The sequence below is a fragment of the Phasianus colchicus genome, chromosome 6, assembly GCF_987193195.1.
Source record: "Phasianus colchicus chromosome 6, bPhaCol1.hap1.1, whole genome shotgun sequence".
NCBI lineage: Eukaryota > Metazoa > Chordata > Aves > Galliformes > Phasianidae > Phasianus > Phasianus colchicus.
Window position 1 is genome coordinate 34,000,724 of NC_143441.1, and position 19,098 is coordinate 34,019,821.

Below are 19,098 nucleotides of genomic sequence, written 5' to 3' on the forward strand. Positions count from 1 at the left end.
GTTTAGGTTGGATATCAGGAAAAGCTCTTTACAGAAAGGGTGTTAAACACTGGAAAAGGCTCCCGAGGGAGGTGGTTGAGTCACCTGGATGTGTTTAAAAACTGTTTGGATGTTACACTCGGGGACGTGATTTAGCAGAGAGTTGTTAGAGTTAGGGTGGTACGGTCAGGTTGTGGTTGGACTTGGTGATCTTTAAGATCTTCTCCAAACTGAGCAATTCTATGATTCTTTGGCCAAGAGAATACCAAGGATTCCCCAAAGTGCAGGTTATGGTCTAACAAATAACATTATTCTATCAGGAAAGCAACATTTGCTCTCCATCTTGTGACTTGATCCTTCTGGCACTATACGCTTTTCTGGGGTTCCAGTTATTGCTGTTATTAAAGTAAGCTTGTAAACAGATCTTAAGGTGACTTAAAATATGTTTTCCCTCTAAAAGCATTTTTCAAACTTACTTAGAATGCCTGGATGTTCCTAAGATAGTAATGTTAGAATATGGGGCAACTCTTCATTGTCAAGTTGTATCACTATTGTTTGACTTAGCTATATCTCCTCAGTGGAAGCACTTGAGTTTTTCATTAGTTCAGTATAAAGGTCATTCCAAGCAGTTAGAGAATAATAAATAGGTGCCATCTACTGTAGCAAGAGAATTCGTATCAGTTGCAGGTTGAAGTTTCCCAGGTGAGAACCTACTGACATAATGACACAGAACTCTGCTTTCCACCTCCTGTTTTTGGGCCACGCTCTGCCTGACCTTTATGTGCATCCACAGATATCACAAGAAATTGTGAAAAACATCCTCTTTTACTCCCTGTGAGTTGTCCGCAGGAGGCCTCAGCAAGGCTGAGTTGGCTGGCTGGCATCCCTACTTATGTTACTGGGAGCCTTGTAGAGAGTTCAAAAGAGCTTGGATTTCTTCTCTGTTGTTTCTTCTTTTGTAATGACACTGTAAAAGTATTTGCTCGCTCTGACCTGTCTCCTTCCATAATAAGCTCAGATGGGTGCTTGCTCTATTTTTCCATCCAGAAGCTCCAAGGAGGCTTTTGAAATTTTCTTGTACGTACCAGAAGTTTCTAAATGCCTGACAGTATGAGAATGACTGCAGAGGACACACCACGTACATGGGTAAGCTCAGTGCTTCTGAAATCCATCAGGCTGCTTCTGCAGTGTTACCGTGCTCAGTAAACGTTACAAATGCCTCTGTACATATAACAGCAGTAAGATTGATGCTTTCTATCCACCTGTGACCCATCAGCCCACGTACGGATTTCAGCCTCTAAGCAATGCTGTGCTGCTCCCCACAAAACACGAGGCATTTGGTGAGATCCCCCCGGGCTGTAAGACCTCCCTGCAGCCTTTAAAGGCTTCAGAAGGATGACTTAAATTGGCACATCTTCGTGGAAAGCCGATACGCTCGTCTGGGGAAGCGATGCTTGCTCTGCTCCCTTCCTTCCCCGCCGGGACCTGCCACCTGCTCCTGGTGGGGAGCGGCGAGAGGGGCACGGCACAAACCCTGGTTTCCAACCGGTAGGTCTCCCCTCGTCCCGCAGCGCGGAGGAGCGGGGCTGTGGCGGTGCGGGCGCAGCGCCGTCCCGTGCGGGCAGGTCGGAGCCCGCCGGCCTTCCCCGCCCTCTCCAGGACTCGTTTTTTTTGGAAAACCGAGCGCCGATCCACGTGCGGCGCTGACGGGGTCGCAAAGGGGATAAAAAAAGAACAACAGCGGAAAACAGCCCGGCGCGCCTCTCAGCTATCACCACGTTATCACCTGCGTGTGCCTGGAAGGAGGCTCTTCCCTCCGCTGAGGAAAATCAGCTTAGGAAAGCAAAGTTTGAACAGCGAATTCCTGTTATTTCTAAGCACCCCATGTGACAGGATATTTCCTTATCGTTTCGAGCCCGGAGCTTTCCCCCGATCCACCGGCCCTTCACAAGTGCGGCGGAGCTGCCCGGCGGGCTCCTCTCCTCGCAGCGGCGATGGCTCCCGCCCCGCTCCTGCTGCTCCTCGCCGTTCTCCCCGGCGCTTTTCCTCTGCTGGGTAAGTGCCCGCAGGGACTGTGTGCAGCACGCCGGGAAGAGGGGGGGGTCTCCGAGCCCCGGCTGACCTGAAGCGTTGTGTGTTTGTGTGTGTGTGTACGCGTGGAGGGGGGAAGCTGCCGCGCAGGTGGAGAGGAGCCCCGGGGTCGGTGGGCAGCCCGCAGCCACGTTATCCTGAGGGCAGCCCGCCCTGCCCCAGCTGAGCTGATCCATGGCTGAAGTTGCCCTATTCGGTGGCCCTTTGGGTTATATAGAGTGCCCCAAGCCAGGCTGTCCTGGGAATGTTAGCATAGCCAGCGTATTGGCATAGGGTCTCTGGTTGAAAGCTGGAGCTTGCACGTGACAATTGCTGTGATTTCCAGTGCGCTGCTTTCATACAAGGAAAACTTTTGCATCTGCCATTCCTCAGCATCCTTCGTGGTTAAGGTTGAGGTTTACTGGAGCAGTTTCGTAATGCCAGCTTGTAACCTTTCTTGCTTTGTGTAGTTAGCTACAGTCATTGCAGGCTGTCTGCTAAGAGAAGTCACCCTACATGCTGGCTGCCTCCTTGCTTCCCCTCTCCCTTCCTCTGGCTTTTGGTGTGCTGCTGGGGCGTTCTGCCTCGGCCTTTGATGCTGTTAATGCTTCTCTGACTTCATGAGCCACTTTTTGATCTCCGCTCGTAATCTATGATAGCCTGCAAGTGCTACAAAGTCTAAAGCTGTTTTTGCATACTGGAACTCCTAAAATGTAATTTCTACAAAAGATACTTGGCACAATCTTTCTGGGACTGGCATTGGGCAAATAGGCAAAGCGTGATGGATAAAGAAAAATAAAAACCAGTGGGAAAAAATCTATCAGGGTTTGCTTGGGACAGCTGAGGGAAAAGATGCTACATGTCTCTGGATTGGTTATTGTTTTGGTTTAACACTGAAAGATACCTAAGTACTGCACTGCTGCTCTCTTGTCCCAGTCCTCCGGGAGCTGGGTGTGGGGATATCTGGCCAACTCCTAGAGCAGCTTCCTCCTGAAGCTTTTACTGCTAAGAGTGATCTCATCTGGTACGGAATATTCCTTTGGTCAGTTCAGGGTCGCTGTCCTGGCTGTGCCTGCTTCCCATCCAAGTGCCCACCCCCAGCCACCTGACCTTTGGGGGCTCAGGCTGTTAACACAGCCTTGATGCTGCGCAGCCACTGCTCAGCAACTGCCTAATCATTAGTGCAATATCAGCACCATTCTAGCTACAAGTGCAAAGCACAACACTGTATGGGCTGCTGAGGGGAAAGTTGATTCCAGTCCAGCCAGACCCAGTACTGTTCTAGTGGTTGGTTCCTATGTCTGGCAGCATTCTAAAGGACTTCCTTCCAGAAGTAAATTTTGAAACTTTTATTATGGGTTACTCCCTTAAAATCTGTACTGAGACCGTGTTACTTGGGGTGATGCTGTGGAAGACCTTCCTATGTACCTCCTGTAGCTGATCTGTAGTGAAGAATGGGTGTTCTAAAGCAAACGTTTCTACTGAATAGTGATGGAACACATGGTTATGTCACTGAAATCTGGGAATAAGACTTTCCAACACAAATGACATGTTAGAAAGCTGACATTACTTTATTGCAGTACTCAGTGCATAGGGGAATCTTTCCTCCTAGCATGTACATGCAGGAGCTAAAATGCACACACACACACGCATATATAGCATGTGAATATTCACACGTTTTCTGCAAAGCACCTCCTTATTCTGAGAATTGCTATACTCATTAAAATCCAATGCTATGCATGTACTGTGTTATTATGGGGTTCTTTTAACGGATCTTTGGTGGTTGGTTGGTTCCACTGGGAGGTGCTATCTAGCCAAAAGTTCATATGCTTAGTAGGCTTGGTCCCTTATTTGGTCAAGGTATTATTTATAGAAATTGGCTGCTGACTAAGTTTGTAATTATTGTTTTGACCTTATGGTAGCTAATGCTACCAACCCTTGTGGAGTACAGCGTACTACTTCACTTGTGAACACTGAGACTCTGCTTTTAGATTCCAAGTGTCCTGCTTATTTAGGAAAAGCAACCTTCCCTAGGTAGGATGTTAGTTTGCTTAAGGCTCTGAATTAGTTGCTGGTTATCAATTACGTAACTGAATAATTTTGCTCAGCTCATTTGACAGATGTAGCACAATCTGTTAGCAAGAAGTGATATCAAGTGGTTAGAGAGAAGTGTTGGCAGGGTATAATGAGTGTTGCACAGATACCTGACTTTTTTGATATTCTTCTAGTCTCCCTAATATCTCCCTTATATCTCATAAAGAAAGTGTTATATGGGAATCTATATTGGTGTTCAAATAGACACAGAAGTACAGCTGTAAACTGGAGCAGCCTAGGCCCATGATAGAAGTCATCTGCACGGTGATGGATGTGACAGGAGTGACTATGAGGGAAAGGGAATTCTGCAGTCTCGGTCACAGTTGCTCCTGTATCCTTTTGCCTCGTTCTTCTGTCCTGTTTGGGTGCCAACTTATTTTCAATACCTACTTGTATAAGATGCTGCATTGTGTTTACACACTGCTAATGCCTTGTAAAGGTACAGTCAAAATGTAGGGGACCGAAGATTTACTTTTCTTCCCCTAGCCACACCTCTTTATTCAACTTTCTGGCATTGTCTATGCAAACAAAACCTCCACACTGCTTTTGGCTTGGCTACAGCAGTCCAGACTTTTGACTTGGGACTATGTTTTTCTAGCACCCTATTTTTTTGTCTAGCGCCCTCTCTTTAAGACCGTAAGTTGCATAAAATACATAATGTTGTGTTAGGCCAGAAGTACAATTTTAGCAGTTTAAAAGATCAAGTGGTGTTTTTTACACTTATGAAAAAGTCTGACGTTTTCTTTTAACCGGAAACTTTAAGTAAGATTTCAGGAAAAGGAGAGTTGCAAGCATTGCATGTATCGTTGTGCTAAATGCTGGTAGAAAAGCAGAATCAAAAGTTATCACCAGCAGCGACAATTATATATTTCCTTGTATTGTCTATGAGTAAAACTGATTGGCAAAAGGGAACAATTTGTGCCTCCAGTGCTCATCAGTTTTATACTGCTTCCCTCTGAGATACAAGCCAGAGGACAGGAGAAGGAAACTGACCCGTGGGTGAGATAAGTCTGGATCAGCTCTTTTTCTGACATGGAAGCTATTTGTTCCCAGCTTCTTCTCTAGTAATTTATGATCATTTCCACATCAGCAGAAAAGGGAAAATGTTTTGTGGTGTATCTGTTCTCCTCTTAGGTACTTTTGCATTGTATAACTTGCTTACTTTGGTAATCTAACGCTAAAATAAATAATATTTTAATTAGCTTTAATCCCAGAGTAACATAAATAAGTATTTATCTTCCCTTGCTTGTAGCTCAGTTAAAATATATTTTTAAGGCCTTGATCAACCTGTTAATTTATGAGATAGAATGTTAGAGAACGATTAATTTATCACCCTAAAATGTATTTCAAGAGGACCAAAGGAGAAGGAAAAATTCTCTCTCTGGATGAGACCAGCTCACAAACGTTTACCATGCAGTAGATCCAGGTCGTAAAAGAAATGCTAGGAACTTCTTTAGTGATTTCATGTTTGAAACAAAATGGATAAATGCATGTTGTTAACTACGTTGTACTAAGAAGGAGAAATAACTTTGAGAGCTATAAACAGTCTCATAAATTTTCATTGGTCACTAAGAGGCATACCTGTTGATGGCAAATCACACTGTTGTCGGTATTTCATTCTTAGTGGAAAAATGTAAGAAAGAAGGAAATCACCAGTGAATGCAGCTGAGAGAAAAATGGTGATGCTATTGTAACCCTGCAAGTAGCTTATGTGTAAAGGTAAATTAGGGAAAAAAAAAATCTTTCCCCTTCAGTAAGACTTCGGGGATTTCAGCAGAACTTATGAAAGCAGATCTGTCCACCATGGAGAAACAGAGCCTGAAGAACTCACTCTGTAGTCCTTGCAAAGGGAGTCAGGATCAAGGAAGCAGAGCTGCCGGAGCGCTCAGCCTCCAGCCCTGCAGCACATGGTGTGCATGTGCCCTGTTCTCACTCAGTCCCATGGGTGCAGTTTGGAAAAGAACTATGATTGGGCCTTTTTTCCTCAGTTTATCCCATGGTTTAAAGCTGCATGAGGTACTAAATCTGTCTCTGCCTTGCTGTTTTTAGTATATATTCTTTCTTTGATGCAAAATAGTTTAAATGTCCTGGAATCTGAACTAGTTGTATTCTGCAGTCACTTTAACAGCTGTAAGCCATGGGAGAATCCTTTCCTCTTTTTGCTGAACAGATGATGAGATTTCAGCCCTAAGAGTAGCATCTAGTCTTGTATTTCATTTAGATAGTAGGTAAAATTGTTTCAGGCCAAGTGATTCCATTGTTCTTTGTCTTACAGATACTAGCACCTTTTTAATATATAATGAAGATCACAAGCGCTGTGTATTGGCTCAGAGTTCTAATTCAGTGACTACTGCTCCTTGTGTTCAAGAAAATGAGTCTCAAAAATTCAGGTGGGTCTCAGATCACCAGCTTATGAGCATAGCATTCAAATTGTGCTTGGGAGTACCTTCGAAGAAAGACTGGGTTCCGATCACTCTGTATCCTTGTGACAAGGCTAGTGAACTTCAGCGATGGGAATGCAGAAATGAGACTCTCTTTGCAATCCAAGGGGAAGATTTGTTTTTCAACTATGGAAACAGACAGGAAAGGAATATTATGCTTTACAAGGGATCTGGTTTATGGAGTAGGTGGAAAGTCTACGGAACTACAGACGATCTGTGTTCTCGAGGCTATGAAGGTAAAGTTCTATAAATTAATTTCTGTATTTTGAACTGGCTGCTATGTGTATCTAATTGCAATACAGGAGATATGTAGGAGAATTACCGTAGTCGTCTTGGAGATCAGTGAGTGTGGGCTTTGGTAAAACCTATAGTACTTGAGTGTGTTTTATGTTTTCTGTGGGGTTCGTTTTGCTTTTTTGTCAAAGGTATGATAATTAAAAATTAGATAATTAACCATGCAAGGCACAGGACAGTGATTCATTTAGAAGGAGAGGGAAGTCTTCGGTTGTTTGGAACATGCATATAACTATTATGCAACAGTTAATGATATTTTTGACTTTTTAAATATGTACAGAAAGCCAATGAGTGAATGCCTGTTCTGCTGATTATGTTCACCTCTTCTCTGTCACTCCTAGGGAGAGACGTATATATGTTTATGATGGCATTTTGGCAGAGAAAGGGAATGATCCATTTTCTAGGGTTTATACAAAGAAAAACTACTGTATTATGGCTCTGGGTCAAAAGCTTTTATTTAAGTACAGCATAAAGAAGATACTCTGTGGTGTAGCTTTCGGGTTTATAGCTACATGAAATAGTGTTTAAAATGATCAGCACTTGAGTTATCAACACAAGAATCAGATTGTGTGGGCCTAAAAAGCAAATGGCTTGATTTTATGTATTTTATACTTTTGATTGTTATGCATGTAAAATTTTGTATGGGAATACATTTGTCTTGGCTCAGTCAGTTCTGGTCAGTAGTCTCCTTTTCTGGCCAGTGGCCTGCTTTAAGTGATGAACATTGGTCTGTAACAGATTACACCTACAGATTAAAAATTATCAGCATTTCATTGATAATGCATATTGTATACTAAGCTAGCAAACTGTGCTTACTCTAATACGAACGTGAAGCTGGATTGATATATATCCCATGCAAATTACCACTTACACATTTTTTTAAACTATCGTATCTCCTTAGATACCTACACAGTGAGAGGAAATGCTGAGGGAGCACCTTGTGTATTCCCTTTTAAATTTGGTAATAAGTGGTATGCTGACTGCACAGATGCTGGCAGAGCAGATGGCTGGTTCTGGTGTGGAACCACTGCAGACTATGATGTTGACAAGAGATATGGATTTTGCCCGCTGAAAAGTAAGTTTCATGTATTGAAGATTCTTCTTTGCTCTTTTATTCAGCTGCCTGGGAATATTGCTGTCCTTTTCATGTGCTCTACAAAGTGTAATTCAGAACTGTATTTTTCTATCTATACACAGCTAGCTATCCTTTTAGGAACTATTTACATATGTGAAAATATGGCTCAGCATAAAAAAAAGCCATGACTAAATACAGGTGAAAGCATGTGAATTGTACACTGGAATGTGTAATTACACCATGTACTCGAACAGAAAGTTAATTTGATGTAAAGATGTTACATTAGTATATCCTATAGGCTGCATAGAAATTTGTACTGCAAAATTGGGAACTAGAATATAACTTAAATGAAAATTAAGACTACTTCAGAAATGAATTGGATTTGAATATAAAAGAGCTTATGTGGTATTTCCTTAATGTATATACTACGTTGCTTACTGTTCTGCAGTAGAATAATTAAAAACAGTGAGAAGCATTTATATTATTAATTCCCTGGTTTAAGTGCACCTAGAGTTTGAGCTGTAGTATTATGTAATACAGAACTTCATGTAGAAATGTTGATATTCCTTTAAGTAAATTTGAATACATGTTGGAATTACGTTTAATTTGAATAAATTTTCTCTGCACTTCTGTAAAATATGCACTAAGCACTTTGTCAGCAAACTGCTGCTTTTTCTGTCATGGTGGAAGAGGTGGCATTTTTCCTTCCCTTCTTTATTATTGTGTTTTGTTGTAAAGCTCCAACTGACTTCAGTTAAGAACAAAAGAAAAAAAATGTCTTTCCTCTTTCCTTTGATGTGAAGAAAACAGAGTCCATTGATCTTAACTGATTCGATGGTGAAGTTTTATTGTATGAAGTACGATTTCCATGAATGTTGCATTCGTTATTTCAGAGAAATAAAAATAGCAAGTTTTTTCCTCTGCCAGTATTATTTTCAAGATATTAAAAACATATTGGCAGTATTAATTCCATGAACACAACGCATGCAAGTCCAGCATAAGTTTGTTACCTGTCTAGCATTCTTTGAGGAAAGCAAATAGGAGGTGTCATTAAAAAATTGTTTAGTTCTTTGACATAATTCAAGGAAATCCATTCAGATTGTTTTTGGAAAAAGCTGCTTTATGCTGATTGCCTGCATGCTTCCTTCCTGATTCTTCAGTACTGGCTATAAAATATTCACATTTAGGTCATACGCTTTAACGAGAGACAGGCAGGAGTAGGAAAGTTTTAGCCCTCCAGTAGAGCACTGCACTGTACTACAGAATGATAAGTTATTAAACTTCAAGAGCACTTTTAAAACATATAACATTGTAGTTTTTGTATATTAAACATTATTAAATAAGATGTCAGCAGTGTGGTTTTTTTAATATTTGGGGAGTCAGAGGTGCTGATATAAAGTAGGCGATGCAGACTATTACAACTCTTTCTTCTAGAGCTCAAACACTGAAATTCAGATTGAATCCATCACTTTTCTACCGTAAACAAAACCAACTCTAGTGTCCAGAATGAGGAGGTCTAAGATTGTACTAAACGCAATTGTACCCAAAAGAAATGTGGAAATCTGACTGATAGAGCTAAAAAATTGTGAGTTTGAGCCCTTTAGATGGTGCTTCAAAAAAGATGCTGATACAGTGACAATCTCAACAGAAGAAACTGATAATTTTTGCTGCTACTTCAGACAATTGTTAATTTCCTAGGAAATTCTGTACAGGGTGCACTCTGTCTTTTTGAGCTACATTTTCCATTGCTGTGTTAAAGCATGTGTTGAGGAAGATTGCACAAGGTAATATCACCAGGAACATAAGTCATGAGATGTACATGCTGCTGTATTCAGTAGGCAAAAGTCCACTGAGGCCTCTTTCTTGACAGCTGAAAAGGATAGAATTTTTCTGAAAAATTTTGAAAGACTTGTAAGTAGTGCAAAAAACTTGCAGCTGACTAGGAAGGAAATAAATAAAGAGTGCAGGGAATAAGGAAGTATTTAAATAATTTTAACTTCGAATATTAATTTCACTGGGCAAATCTGCATTTGTGCATTCATTCAAAAATATTGACTTCGTTTTATTTTATGACAGGCCTTTTCCTCGTGCTGGTGTTTTGAGATATTTTCAAGGATTTTCCATTGCGGTTTTTATGTCTAGTTCAGAATGTCTTGTGAATTAATCAGCTAAGTTACAAAGAGTCATTTGTCTTGTTTTTTTTCTGATTTACCCTGAACTCATAACTTGATTTCCTAAACTTCATTTAAGAAAAAGAAAGAGAGAAGCACTGAATCAAAATATACCTACATGAAGATAAGCATTGAAAGAAATTCAGTATTTTTAAGGTTTTCTTTTTTACTGTTAACAACACCTAGTTTTATACCTTTGTATATGATACTGTAAAATAATATAAATTATAGTCTATATTTCTTCCTGACTGTATGGTCAGGGAAGAAGAGATTGCAGTTGTATTGTAGGATATCTAACAAGAATTACATTCAGTTCTCATTTACTATGATTCTACTCTTTTAGTTTCGAAGAATATTGGACTGAGGCTCTCACTTGTTCTGGATGGATAATAAAGCAAACAAGAACACTTCTGTGGTTACTGCTAGTCAAAGGCCAAATTTCAGCTTGCAGTTTTGAAATTAAAATTTCCGAAGTCCATTACCAGTTTTTTCAGATTTAGTAGAAGTAATATATGTGGTAGTCCTGTTAACACTTCTTAAAATTGCAATTGTAATAGGTATTTCCACTGGTAGGACACTTTTTCTTGACAATAATTTTTAATAACAATAATCCTCACTAATTTCAGTGTATACAAAAATACATACTGAATTAGTCTGAGTAAAGTTGAGTTTTTTTCAATTGTGCACTCAGGACAGGTTTTGTTTCACATGAATTAAATTTAGATTCTAAAATATATCATTCCAGAAAAGTGAATCCTCTTTTGGTTTCCCTGGGGATGTTAAGATTTAAACAATACCATATAGATTTTCCCAAATCCTGCTCTCTTAAGGTGTTTAATTGCCTAGAACTCAAATATTTAAAAAACAAAAAATTCAAAGATTAAGAAATGAACTTTATCTTTATGAAAAACTGAAGTTCTACCGAACAGCCTCATATGCAACTGTAAATTAGAGACAGGGAGAAGAAGGTTGAATGCTTCTTTTTCTCTTTCTCTCTCTTGATTGCACAATATCTGCAAAATCCTTTCTACGAGGCCAGAGACAATCTTCTTTACTGAATTATAGATTTTAATATTGCAGTCTCTCTTTTATCCCAGACATGTGCTTGTGCACGTGGTTTTGTAGAACATAGCATATTGAAGAAATTTTGGTTTCCGATATTCATAAAATATTTGGATAGAAGTTACTTTCCGAATAATGATAATGGAATGAAAGTTTCCATATTTATTCAAAGGTCCATATTAGAGTATACTATGAATTTATTTTGTTATCTAAGGCTAATTCGAAAAGAAGCACTTCATGTTGTCTATAAACTATCAGATTTAATACAGGAAAAAGTGGAACTGGTTACTGACCTGCTGACATCTAATATGTACCACCCTTTGTCTTGAGCTTTGTTTATTGTACTGCTTTTCTCTTATTTACACGCACAGATTTTCTGAGCTCTCTGAATTCAGAAGAGACCTCTTTCAAATTCTTCACAGCTTGCAACTTAAAGAGCTGATACAGACAGGCTTCAGGAATTTCAGGACTTTCCCCATTGCAGGCCGACATCTAGTGACCTCTTTGTTCTGCTTTTGTCATGCAACTTTATTCTCTCTATGGAGTGATATTTGGCTCACTGCTGGGGGACCCCCTGTAGCTTCCATTTTTCAGTCCAATGCTTGGATCTGATTACCTTTATTTTAGTAAGACAATCTAAAGTACCCGAAATTGTAAAATAAATGAGGATTTCTTAGCTCAGAAAAAAACATCTGTTTTATGGACTTCAGTTATTGTGAGACTGTAAGACCTTAGTGTTTTTCTTCATGGTGACAAATCAGTTACTTTAGAACAACTATAGCAGTTCATCTTCAATCTTAAACAGCAGCTTTATTGTCCTGGAGAAAATGTGATATTGTTTTGTCATGTGTTGTCATGTGTTGTCCAACATGGCTGTCATGGCCTGGATTTACTAACGCATTAAAGCATTCCTTGTATACCTGTTCTTTTTTGCAGTGCGTAGCTTTGTGTATTTTTGCTCAGTGATTTATTCTATATTGTATCTGTCTCAGTCTTTGTGATCAGTCACAGCATTTCTTTTTCTCCTGGCAGTTAATAGTATTGATTCGTTGTGGAATACCGATCCTCTCACAAATGTCCAATATCAGATAAACTCTGAGTCAGCGCTAACGTGGCATCAGGCAAGAAAAAGCTGTCAACAACAGAAGTCTGAGTTATTAAGTATCACAGAGTTGCACGAACAAACATACCTAGCAGGTAGAGTAATAACAACCATCAGGGCTTTTTTTAAGTGAATTGTTTTAACTGAGACACTTACATAGCATGTTCTATCTTGAAAGCTGGTATCTTCTTCAGTTCTGTTAATTGTGGATTAAAATTGTTATCTTGAATAATTCAGCTGGAAACTTGAAAATATGATGATGATTTTTCTCATGAATTAATATTGCTGGAAAATTATAGTGACATAGAAACCACAGCAATTAAGTAATTCAAGCAATAAGGAAACAATTTTGGAATGTATGCAGATCCAAAGTAGTGTTCAAAGAAAAAATGCAAATGCAAAGATTGCATTTTTTTTATGCTGTATCTGCTGCATGCACTAATAAGCATTTTTGCCAAATTTCATTAAAGCTGCTATATCATCTTTATATGCTAAAATATGAACAGAAAGAAAAAGGAACTAATAAACAAGAGAACTTACAAGTAGCTATTTTTTTTCTATGCTGTAAACTGAATTTTTGTACTTCGTAAATTCAGAGGATGATTGATTATTCGGTGAATCTATCTTTAATATTGTATGTAATCTGTTCTGTGGAAACGTTTGTTTCCAGTTAAAGGATATGGCCAAAACACAAGTCTTCTTTACTGAGCGTGATTAAGTTAATCTTCAAATTAATGCTCAAGAGAGCATTGACATTTAGGAGTGAGTTGTTAGTAGACATGTTTTAATTGCCAGTTGTAATATATTGTTGCCAAAGTCAGTTTTTCATTCTACAGCTATTCTTGCAGAATTAGGTTTTCCTATCATGCTCAGATCTTGATTCTCATAAACTGTCACTTTGGTTTGTGAAGAAGTAGTACTGGGACACATTAACCTGTTGATGCCAAATCAGACTCTGGCTTTACATCCCAGTCCTTTTCAGTACTTAACAACCTGTGCCTTTAACTTGGCTGTGCTTTAAGTGTTACCTATAACCATAGTGTCAAAAACAACTAAATACATAGAGTAAATTTGAATACTGGTATGAAGCTATCAGTCAAGGCAGAAAAGCTTAATGTAAGTTGTGCAGTGATTTCCTGTAAACTATGCAGAAATGCATCAATTCAAAAGCAGTCAGTGCTCATCCAGCTAAGCTTACAATTCTTAGACATAAAGCAGAGAGAAGCAATCGAGTCATAATTACTGTAAAAAAACCCCACAGAATTCAATAGGACCATGCATGGGCATGGTATTATTTTTAAGTGCTTTTCAGACCTGGGACAGTAAGTTGGAACAGGTTTTGGAATCCTGACTTACTTTGGCTAAAGAAGTGAATTCGGATGAGTTTCAAAATGTACCAGATGTGCTGTTAAAAAGATGACTTTTGGAATGATCATATTTAAATGTGGTACGATAAAATATAAACTGTTTACAATACTAGTTTAAAATATTTAGTAAATTTGAAACTCACATTTGTTAATTTTATTGGAAAAGAAAATATTTGCATGACGAGAAAGGATTCATATTTGGTTTTAGAAAACTGATTACTTATTTACTTCTCTTCTGTCAGCTATCAGTTTTATATTTTTTAATTCTGGGGAAAAAACTGATTTGCTTCATATATATGATAATCTCCTTACAAAGAATGTATACATATTATTGTTTCTCCATTCTAACCCAATTCCCCACACCTAAAATTGCAAAAACTCTGACAGTAAAAGTAATGTGAGCAGTGTGAAAACATATGTGCAGTTTAGTGTAGTCACCTGAAGTTAAAATTTTTAAATCTTGTACTGGGAAAAAGGAGAACCAAAGAACATTAAGCTTTCAAGTTTCAAGAGAATGTTTGCTCTTGCCTTGTATTGCTAGTATCTTTCTTTGTCTCTGTTACCTAGGTTTGACTGGCAAGCTGAGTTCTGCTCTGTGGTTTGGCCTTAACAGCCTGAATTTTGACAGTGGTTGGCAATGGGTTGGTGGTGCTCCATTTAGATACTTAAATTGGGTTCCAGGTAAGATTGTTTTTTTTTTTTCTAAGGGGTTAAATTCCTTTCTTTTCCAGTTTGTTTTGGTTATTTGCTTAATGATAGGATTTCTATTTTCATTTTGGATTAACCAACCTTGGTGATAATACATACAGAACTAAATATGTTAGACTAGTCTCCCCTGAAGCAAAACCAGCTGCTTCACACCTGTAGCTGCAATGCTGAACTCCAGTGCCAGTATTAAAAACATATTCTCCATGCCATCTGTAGACAGCAGTGAAGAGGTGCTTTTCTGATTTATTATTCAGTGTCTGTGTTAAGGTGCCTTTTATCAGGACCCTTGTTTCCTTGCACTAACTATTCAGGAAGTCTTTGGAGACTGATTTAAGTGGATGTCTGAAGTTATACAGTTTGAATGCTCTTCATTTTCACTGAGCACGTTCTATGTATTTAATTTGCAGTAACACTCTGTAAGTTACTCCATCATGTCACTCAGTAGTTCCATTTTTGGAGGTAAGCCCCAAACCAAATTTTAGGTGGACAGAACTTCTCTGTAAGCTTTGAAGAGTGAATTGAACCACTGTCTAAATAGCTCTCCAATGGCAAGAGCACACAAGGCAAACAGATGGGCTGAAATTCAAGTTCCTGAGAGGATGTTTACAGGTCTGTCTGCCAAAAGCACAGGTGAGGAGCTGCATGTAGCAAAGGGTGGAGAAAGCCTGGCTGAGTTAGAGCCAAAGCAGCAAGGGAAGCTGTTCATGACTGCTAAAACTGCGGACAGCTCTCATTTATCCTGTAAAGAATTATCCAAGTTTTGGAGTAACCAAATGGACTCCATTTGTTTTTCACTCTGCTGGTATCTATATAACCAGTTTTACATTTTTGTTTTCTACTTCATGGTTACACTTTTGTCAGCGTAAGTCTATCTCATCCCCATTTCTGTGTGTGTTGAAGACCTAACTGTTCTTTCCACCAGTAAATTTTAAAAGAATTTGTGGAAGCTTTACATTCTTCCATCTCACTAGTTCTAAACAAATAACAGGAACATTTCATTGTTTTATGTTCTATAAGGGATCTAAGTTATCCGTAGCTAAAATATGGGGTTTATGCATTTGGGAGAGCTAGCTGCCTATGGTGGAACTTTTTTGTCCATTAAAATCATTTCAATTTTTGTTCTTGAAGTAGGAACATTTTTTTTCCCTAGGGAAGAACTGTAATCTAAGGAAATAGGGAGTTAATTTTTCAATGAACAATCTTATGCTCTACAAATTGTTGTTTTGCCATATTGTTTTGCATTTCTGACACTTGTTATGTAGTAAAGAGATGTGTTCAGATGTGAAAAAAAAAAGTTAGATTTAATCAGATTAGACCAGATCTCGAAAAGTTCATGCAGTTTACTGCAGAATTTTTGTGTTCTAAAAGTTCTGCTTTCTTTTTAATACTTTTGTTAGTGTTATTGCTAATCTTCAATTGAAGAGAGCCAAATATCCTGTCCACTTATCTAAATGATACAACAAGAACAACGAAGTCAAATTAGCAAAATAATTGCTTACTATTTATTTAAATTATTTAAATGCAGAATTTGACTAGCTTACTGAACAGGTAAAAAATTGCACTCTAGAATTGAGAAAGGGGAAAAAAACAAATGACATATTTGCACTGTAATACACCACATAAAATCTTTGAACCCATAAAAGAGTGTTAACAATTGTGAACTGGATAAATATCTCAACGTGCAGTTTCTGAGTAGAATATCTGCTAAGGGAATGAGCTGCACCATTCAGGTTAAAGGCCTGTTGAGAATCACAGCTGCCTATATGTTAATGTGTCTTGTAATTAAGGCATGGAACAAATTCAAATCTGAAAGTAATTGGAAGTGTAATCATGAGGTGTTTATTCTTAGTTATTGCTGTTGAGTGGTTTGTCATTTTTAAAAAATGTTGTCTGTTTGTTTATTTATTTATTTAAGGGCATCCTTCTCCAGAACCTGGAAAAATCTGTGCAGCATTAAATCCTGGCAAAGTTGCCAAGTGGGAGAATTGGGAATGCAACCAGAAGCTCGGCTATATTTGTAAACGAGGAAATGCTACTTTAGCATCTTTCGTTGTTCCCACTGGTAGGCTTGGTGGCAATCCCCTAACAAATTATTAATGGCATCAAATTGAGAAAAGATAATGTCTGTGCAAAATGTGACTTGACCAAGATTCCTTGTAAAAGTGAACATTGTGTACTTCCTCTTTACTCTGGTCTCCTTACTTCCTGTGTAATATAACTGAGTTCTCTTTCCAAAAGCAAACAAAACTTTCATTTTTTGTATGTGGAATAAAAAGCTAAATTATTTTATGCTTAAAAAATTGTGTAATTAAAAGCCCATGTTCTCATTGGAACTAATCTATCTCTCTGGCTGTCATTTTTTGCTACTTATGAAATGAAGTAAGTTTAACAGTGCAAATTAATAGTAAACTTAAAGAATTTTTAAAAATTAGATTTAAAGATTTGTTTAAAAACTATGTATGTAACTAAGTATGAATTTGTATTTTTTATATACCTAAACTATTTGGCTTAATTACAAAATTCTTTAGATTAAATACATGCAGACGCTTTTTTAGAAGAAATATAATTTGGGCACTTAAGGTACACAGGAAAGAGAAATCAGGGATAAGTTTTCATAGCTTTATTTAGACTTATTTCCTTATTGTATCTCTTCGTACCATAATTTACACTGTGGCTTTTTCCTTTGTTTCAACACTCTTTCCTTCTGTTATCCCTTGTTTCCAAGTTTATTCCTCTTTCTAGCTTGTACAGGTATCTCCCAAATTCACTGACATTATTTTGGACAGCGTTTAGAAGCAGAAATCCAAATTGCTACCATATTTCCAGTCCATTTTTTAATATACATTATTGAAAGATCAGATGTCAAATGATGAGTTTCCAGAAAGTCTGACTTGAAAAATATGTTTTTTAATGTTGTTTCTGCTGTTGCCAGCATATAGCCAGCTCAGTGATATCAAAAAACTTGAAACAGTGTCTTCTGCCTAACTTGTTTCTCTTTAAGAAAAACAAGTGAGCAAGTGTATTAATTAACATTGATTTCAATATTTGGTTATTAAATATACTTCAGTTTTGAAATTAAGTGTATTTATTGTCCAAGTTGGAAATGACACTAGTTCTTATTTTAACACTTTTCTGAATTAAAGTGCCAATAGCTGTTAGTATTTCTATACTTCTGACAGCCAAAATCTTTATTTAGGTTGAAGTAGATTGTTCCATGGGCTGCTACTCAGCTTTTCATAAACATATCTTTAAACACTGATGCTTGTAAATAAATCACTGATTCAGTGCTGCCTATTATCTTATTTAGTTTTAGATTCAATCTTAATTTGGAGCTAATGGCTATTTCTTTCTTATACATCAGGTTTTTGATTTCCTGCCTCACCCCTCCCATACTGAAGTGAATCATAATTTGCAGGAAGAACAGAAATGAGGCATAAGTTTTCAATTGTACAGAAATTGCTGAGTAAACGTGATGACAGATTAAACAGAGATTGGCAGTGGTTCACCTCATAAAATATTTTCCAAAGTGTCCTAAGGGAGGAAGTCATAAAAGGAATAAGCATGCGATCATGCAAGGTGTTAAGTGCCCTCAATTTCTAATGATGTAAAGGAAAACTCATGGCAGATGATGTTTTCCTGACCAGGGCTCCAGTGTCAAAATATAAATTAATTGCAAATTCATGCATGCAATTAAGTTGTGCACTCACTACTAAATGCAGTGGCAATCTTTTAATATTTCAACTCTAGAAACTCTAGTTTAAGTTGAAAAGAGCACTATATAAGGATTGTGAGAGAGAACACTTTATAACAGAATGTAATCATGTATCTATAACAAAGTAGAGAAAAATCTTTACAGATTCTTTATTTTTGCAGCATTTGAAGATTTTCAGGAGCTCAGCAGCTGTGTGGACTTCCTTCACGAGATTTTTTTTTTTTCCAGCAGGGGGCCACATTATTATATGTCTTTAAGTCATTTAGATTTTAGGGCTTCAAAGCAGTTAATTTGTGATACAGCAAAATGAATCAATAAGAATCCATTAATTTCACTTGCAAAATATGCTTATTTTTAAACTTAATTTTCTAAGGAAAAGCTGGCTGGCTGCTTACCTCCACCAGATGACTGCCAAAATAGTTTTCATCCCAGTTTGACAACATAAAGTATTGAGTTTCCGAATATTTCATAAGCTCCTGTATCTGATTGGAGAATTAAATACACTTAATTTAACTGTTACAAAGGCTGTGTAAGCTCTCTCTTATCAGCAACTAAGAATGAATGTGTGAGAGAGAAATGTTAATTCCCTAATCATGAGAATCATTCAGCTAGTATTTTTACCTTTGTAGACACCCAAGTCAATAACTGGGAGACCTTCAGACTTCAGGAAGCCAAGTTTATAGTCTGTGGAACTATTTGGTCTTTTTAAGTCTATGCTTCATTTTTGTGTGTTGAACTATTCCACAGTATTCATCAACTTGACATTTGAGATAATGTTTTTTATTCTTTAATGTGATTCCCACTGTTAGATATTACTTGCTTTAATATGTCCTGCTTATTTTATTTAAGTCAGATGAAGTTCAGGATTTAGTACTTGTTTTCTTTAGGATGAAAAGTAGATCACAGGGCTCTGTGTTGTGTGTTTTCTTTAGAAGAAGAGGGAAGCACAGAGTTAATTTTTGCTGACAGCTAGAAATGAACAACTTGAGGCTTTGTCCTACTGAGAAGTTCCCAGCTATGTCA

The 19,098-nt window shown here is 37.8% G+C and overlaps 1 protein-coding gene across 3 annotated transcripts in view; it reads left to right on the top strand.

Annotated features, from left to right (window-relative positions):
* The first annotated feature begins 1,014 nt into the window (after positions 1 to 1,014).
* Positions 1,015 to 19,098, top strand: part of LOC116243273 (macrophage mannose receptor 1) — a 54,725-nt gene continuing 36,641 nt past the window's right edge. Inside the window, exons 1-6 of one of the 3 annotated variants that reach the window (XM_031614418.2) lie at positions 1,015 to 2,034; positions 6,419 to 6,820; positions 7,780 to 7,953; positions 12,219 to 12,383; positions 14,223 to 14,336; positions 16,279 to 16,425. In XM_031614418.2, coding sequence (XP_031470278.2) covers positions 1,974 to 2,034; positions 6,419 to 6,820; positions 7,780 to 7,953; positions 12,219 to 12,383; positions 14,223 to 14,336; positions 16,279 to 16,425 — 1,063 coding nt within the window. In that variant the 5' untranslated portion in view covers positions 1,015 to 1,973. Of the gene's footprint in view, positions 2,035 to 6,418; positions 6,821 to 7,779; positions 7,954 to 12,218; positions 12,384 to 14,222; positions 14,337 to 16,278; positions 16,426 to 19,098 lie in introns of those variants that run through there. The other 2 variants (XM_090142886.1, XM_090142885.1) reach the window with 2 other exon arrangements.